At 36.6% G+C, this 6,274-nt stretch overlaps 1 protein-coding gene across 1 annotated transcript in view; it reads right to left on the bottom strand.

Annotated features, from left to right (window-relative positions):
* Positions 1–799: 799 nt before the first annotated feature.
* Positions 800–6,274, bottom strand: part of Ednrb (endothelin receptor type B) — a 28,224-nt gene continuing 22,749 nt past the window's right edge. Inside the window, exons 4-8 of the mRNA XM_045145781.1 lie at positions 5,968–6,172; positions 4,841–4,990; positions 4,199–4,332; positions 3,325–3,433; positions 800–1,726 (exon numbers count right to left, since the gene is read on the bottom strand). Coding sequence (XP_045001716.1) covers positions 1,592–1,726; positions 3,325–3,433; positions 4,199–4,332; positions 4,841–4,990; positions 5,968–6,172 — 733 coding nt within the window. The 3' untranslated portion in view covers positions 800–1,591. The remainder of the gene's footprint in view (positions 1,727–3,324; positions 3,434–4,198; positions 4,333–4,840; positions 4,991–5,967; positions 6,173–6,274) is intronic.

Genomic DNA, 6,274 nt, shown 5'->3' with positions numbered 1-6,274 from the left:
AGCTTATTTTGAACATGTGGCCTGGCTTAATAAAAGAAAAGGGGGGAAAAAAAGAGGAAATTCTGGTATATTTTAAGATGGGGTTAAAGCTCTTGGGCCCAATTTGTTCCTGAAGTCACTCTGAGAACACTGCTCTGTGTTTTGCTGGAACAGAATCAGGACCTTTCGCACTGATGTGACGGGCAATGACGAAGGCCAGGCTGAGAATGGGAATCATCCCCCATGGGTTCCTTCCACCCCTCCTCATTTCCTCTCGCTTCCATTTTCTCTTGTGCATACTTTCACACACTTTTCATCCGGAGTTAACCTAAGGCACTTTGCTGAGGAGAATTAAAAATTAGGCAAGAATGCAGCAAGTGAAGAGGGTTTTATAGACCTCCAAAGCAGTTTGGCCTCTAAATAACAGAACACCACGTCAAAACTGCCTTTCTATTGGTTACTTACAAAAAAAGGATAAAAGTTAGTAACAAGCCTCCCAGGTAGTTGTTAAACTGAGTAACTCATGCGACTTTAAACATAGTATTTAAGCTATGATTTCTTAGAGACTGTTTCAACTGCAGGGGTGGTCAGGGGTAGTGCCCCTTTGCTTCTCTGCGATGTGGACACTGCACCAGGCAGTTCACATTCTGTCCACTGTGGAGTCACTGGCACCCCTCCAGCTTAGAGCTATGAACACTGGGACCTGCCCTCTGGTTAATCACCTACGTGTAGTGCGTACGGCCGAGCATTTATAGAGGATGGTACTAAACTATTAGGATTTAAACCTTAACAATTAAAAACATGGATGTTTGAATGGTCCTTGAAAAATATCATAGGGAGTGTTGTGTTATTTTTTTTTTTTTTTGGTAGAGAATGTCAATGGATGAGTTTAGAAAAGGCCTTTATTCACAACAATTCAAACCTTCCCTTTCTCTTTGTGACATTTGATTTTATCTGAATGCAAAAAAAAAAAAATGTAATGACTTCAAAAGCTTGGTCTGATTTCTTTTTTTTTTTTTTAACACTCTTTCCTAATTATTTAAATGTTCCTAATGTCCAAAAGAATGCACCTGCTACATTGCATTCACATGTTCTATTCTATTAACATCTGGCCAATGGTGTGTTGATTAACATCTGACCAATGGTGCAGCACTGTTCATAATAAAAGCTGTTTTTTTTTGGTTGAAAGATAGTTTTTCAAATTTCAAATTGAGCAACTGAAACTTCATTACAAACTCTTTTGCAGGACACATTTTTCCTTTGTTTACGTTCATATGATTCAACAATAAACCTCCTCAGCAGAAATTCTGAGGTTTTAGATAAAAGGGCATGTGAGTACGCTGGAAGCTACTAAGAGCTTTGTCGAAGTGCTAACTGTAAAAAAGACATTAAGTGCTGTACATGATGAGACTTCATAATTCTCAGCGCTTTTCTTATGTTGTAAACAGCTCATAAAATGTCAGGTGTAACTGTGTTAAAAGCAATCCCTCTCACATTTTTATAGTTTTGTGCAAGGATACAGCTTTTCACTTAGATTTGGCAAAGGTTTCATTTTCTTTTAATGACATCTGTCCAAAATAAGGAAAATGAGATGCAGTGAATAATCCCTCTTTCAAGATGAGCTGTATTTATTACTGGAACGGAAGTTGTCATATCCGTGATCATTGGCTTTGAACTTTAAGCACGACTGCTTTTCCTCCAAGGACTGTTTTTCTTCAAATGACTGGCACCAGCAGCATAAGCAAGACTACAAAACAAAGTGACTTGTCACATGCCCGCATCAGTCACAGTCATGCTGCCTGTACTTGGCCTACACTCCAGCTTGACTTCTCAAGTCTAGGAGCTCTTGGCCCATTTCTAGCCATGCCTTCTATTTTCCCCCTTAGAAACATTGGTGGCATGTGCTATTTTTTTTTTTTTTTTTTACTAAAAAGCACAGAGAAGGAAAAAGTCATATGATTAAAATTTTCCAGCAGAAGTATATTCTTTTTAAAAACATATATTTATTTATTTGCAAGTAGAGCAAGGAGAGAGAGAGAGAGAGAGAGAGAATGAGAATAGGGATGTCAGGGCCAACAAACTCCAGACACAGGCACCATTTTGTGCATCTGGCTTTATGTGGGTAGTGGGGAACAGGCTTTGCAAGGAAGTGTTCTTAACTGCTGAGCCATCTCTCCAGCCCAGAAGTCCACTCTTAATTCCTTACATTTGTTCTTATTTACTTGATAGACACTCTTATTATGTGTGATAAGTGTAGAATGTAAAACTTCTTCCTTTGCAAACAAAAGTCTTATCACTTTCATGTTTGTATATGGGTTGGTATTTAAGGGTTGGAATAACTTTGTTCTCCCTTGATTATGCCAGTACCTTTTTCACTGATTCTACTATTACTCTGCTGGTTTTCAGTTATACTTTCTTCCATGCCTTTTCAATATTGTTATGTAATAAGGATACAAATGTCTTGGTTTTATTCATCTAACTTCTCCATTGGATTTTTACAAATTCTAAAACATTGCTCATTCTGTTTGAATCTATGATAATGTACATATATACATATACATATATGTATGTATATATATATATGTATATATACACACATACATATACATACACATACACACACATATATGTATAACTTTCTGTTGAAGAAAATGAGGGGCTTTGTCTTGATAAACATTCTTTTACAACCCTAATGGCTGAGTTGGAATATGCAAAAACCTTTTTTTTAAAAAACTATCTTGTTAAAGGAAGTGAAGTTTTGACTTTTCAATAATGGAAAATGGCTTATTCCTATGAAAGGGGAGGAGTATTTTCATTGGTGTGGATGCTGAAGGAGTGAATGGATTGATGTTATATTGCAGATAGAAGCAACATAGTTCTATATATAGAAGGTTGGGAAAGATGATATAGAATTAATTCAAATTACTTTTGTGACTTTCTATTCTTACATTCCTTATGACAATGAGTTAACTCAGTAATAACACAACTTTTAGCTGAATAATCAAAATCTACTAAAATAGAGAAACAAGGCACTCAGTCATATTTAGCTTTAGTCTGATTATGTGACATCTGTTAGATATCAATGTATGCAGTTTTAATCAATTTTCTGAGCAATTTCACTAGTATAACTGATTAAGGCACAAGGGAGTGACTAATTAGGATGTAAAGTCAAAATATTATCTATAGTGATATGCATGTAAAAGTCATATTAAAAAAATTGTGCATGTTGTATGTAATACAGGGGAATCTAAACAGCAACTTGCTTGCTCTCTATTAATGGTTTTATAAAGGCAATATATGATGCTAGATTGCAGTTTTTTTTTTTATTTTGGAATTTTCTCTTACCTTAAAACAGTTTTTGAATCTTTTGCTCACCAAGTACAGAGCAATTGGATTAATGCAGGAATTCAGTGAGGCCATGTTGATGCCAATATAGTCCAATACCAATAAAAAGCTGGGAGAAAGAAACACAACTTGTCTGTAAAAAACATATGCTGCTTTCTGTATTCTTTGTAGACAGTAATGTTATGAATTAAAAAAGTTCCCCATAACCAACGGTTTAGATTTATCAATAATTTTCTCTTTCTCATTCTGTTTCTGTCATTTCTGCTATTCTCCTTCACCTTTCCCTCCCATGTCTGACTCTCTCTTTGAAAAGAAAATCTCATCTGGATGTGCTGATGGCAAAAAAAAAAAAACCCCACAAAAACAACAACAAAAACCCCCAAACAAAAAATAAAACAAACAAACAAAAATAAAAAAACAACAACAAGGATTTATAAGTGCAATGAAGAGTCAGATCTGATATTTTCAATCTTGTCACTCACTCTTCATTTTGATAACTCTTTGACCGTGCTCCCAGGGTCCCTGTTCCTCCCTCTAGAACAGTAGTGATTGTAACTTTTGAGCCTTAATTGCTCCCAAGATCAGGAAAGCGGTACTCTCCCTGTCTGAGAAAAGAATGGATGGGAACACTTCTGAATGGCACTTACTTATACAATGGTTTCTCTTCTTCCATTTTAAACTTAATTTTCAAAGTTAGCATACATAATGGGCTTAATCGTGTCATTTACATACATGTATGTCATTATACCTTGTTCTTATTCATCTCTCTCTCCCACTGCCCTCCCCTGTCTGCGTGTCTTTCTCCTGCTGGTCCTCTTTAGTCTTCCCCCCACTTTCATGTCACAAGCCCTCCATGATATTCCTCCTTTCGTACCTTAAAAGTTCACATCTATGAGGATCATTCGGGTCATAAAGAGTGAGCTTCAAGATCCTGCTGAGGTGAAGGGGAAGCCAACAGAGAGCGAAAACAAGGACCAGGCAGAAGACGGTTTTGGCCACTTCTCGTCTCTGAAACAAAACCACAGGCCTTGAAAAGTGACCTCTTTGTATTCACATCACATGCTCTTCCCATAGGATATTTAATGTTACTTACAAAAGTCAGTGGCATTTGTAAAAACTAAGGAAGGCATTCTTTCAGTTAAATAGTTAATGTGAATTAGAACTAACATGACCAAGGATCTGTCTTTGAAAAGTAAGGGATCAGTCTGGCCATGGTGACTTTTGCGTGGGAGGTAGAGGCAGGAGGATCAGGAGTTTAAGATCATCCTTGGCTATATAGTTAGCTTGAGGACAGCCTGAGCTACATGAAATCCTATCTTAAATAACAATATAAAACAAATGTGATAGTTCTCATTAGATATTTTTAGGTCATGTATAATATCTCTAAATAAATAATCTGAAAGAAGAAAATGGAAATATAGTCTGCTGTTTAATTTTGGTTTATTGTCATCATCATCATATTTCCTTCACAATCACAATTATGGCCATGATACATCAAATGTTCACACCTTCTTACCTGCTTTAAGTGATCATTTAAAGCGATTTGCATGCCACTCTTCTTTCTCAACATTTCACAAGTCATCAGTGTATAAAAAAATGCAGTAATGGCTAGTGGCAAACAGAAGTAGAAACTGAATAGCCACCAATCTTTAGCTGTCTTATAAAACTATAGGGAAGAGAGAAGTTTTATGATTAATATTCTTCTGTTTAAAAATCCTGCTATGCCAAATGTTTAGCTTAAAAAACAAAACATATATTCAAAGAACAATTCACTCCTAACATAGATCCTATTTTATACGTCCTACATGGAATCTCTCAGACCTAATTAAGTGTATACATTAAATGAAATAAACACTACAAAATCATTTTAATTCCTTAGGACAATATAGTGCAATTATAATTAATATTTCAGCAAATGGATAAAATTGAAATATTTGTTAAATCAATGATGCATCTTCACATAAGCAAGTTATCTTTAGTCTATTCTCATTGTGAAATGCCACATCTGGATAAGTAAGTACATTGTAGTGTTTAGTTGAATTTTTCTCTTTTGCTCAGGTATGTTTAGTGGAAAAAATAAGTGTCTCTGAGAGCCAGAGAGTTATTAGAGAAAGTATTGATCATGATTCTATTTCTGTGTATGCATGTGTACAAGTGTATGTGGGTAAGCGTACATGTGTGTATGCCTGAAGGAAGAGGTCATAGGTAAACGTCTGTTGCCTTCCTCAATTGCTTTCCACCATGTTTTTTCAGACACTGTCTTTCATTGAACCTGGAGCTCATGTATTTGGCTAGACTAATAAGCCAGCAACTTCCAAGGATCCTTCTGTCTCTGCTTCTCCAGCAGTAGGACTATAGATATGTACCTCCATACCTGGATTTTCCTTAGATGCCAGGGATCTGAACATAGGTTCCCAGGCTTTCACAGCAAACTGTTCTCCAACTGAGCCTTCTCCCTAGCTCATGACCCTGGTTTTTCAGCTTGGGCTATTAATCATGGTTAACCCACAGTCTTGGGATATGTACCCTTTACTTATGCCAAGGACGGTCATAAATCAACAGCTTTCCAAGAGGGGGTGGTGGCTAGGGAAAATAACTAAAAATTCATCAGGCAAGAACAGAAAGGAGTAAAGGGAAACTTACCTGCATGAAGGCTGTTTTCTGAACTGGATGAAGCAGGCAGGTTCGTAGAGGCCTTCCTTTGTAGTCTATTGTAATCATATCGAAGCCTATAGCTTCAGGGACAGCCAGGACCACAGAGACCACCCAAATTAAAACAATTTCTACTGCTGTCCATTTTGGAACCCCGATTCCCTTAATTCGACTCCAGGAAGCAACAGCTCGATATCTGAGGATGCAAACAAAATTATTGGTAAGCTGAATTACATAGTTGGTTTTTTTAAGTAGCATAGCAAATAGCTGTATCGTGTTTAGGATCTTCTTGGCTTAA

This window comes from Jaculus jaculus, chromosome 3 (genome assembly GCF_020740685.1).
Source record: "Jaculus jaculus isolate mJacJac1 chromosome 3, mJacJac1.mat.Y.cur, whole genome shotgun sequence".
Taxonomy (NCBI): domain Eukaryota; kingdom Metazoa; phylum Chordata; class Mammalia; order Rodentia; family Dipodidae; genus Jaculus; species Jaculus jaculus.
Note: the sequence above shows the minus strand (reverse complement) of the source record. Positions and strands in the feature narration are given on the sequence as shown.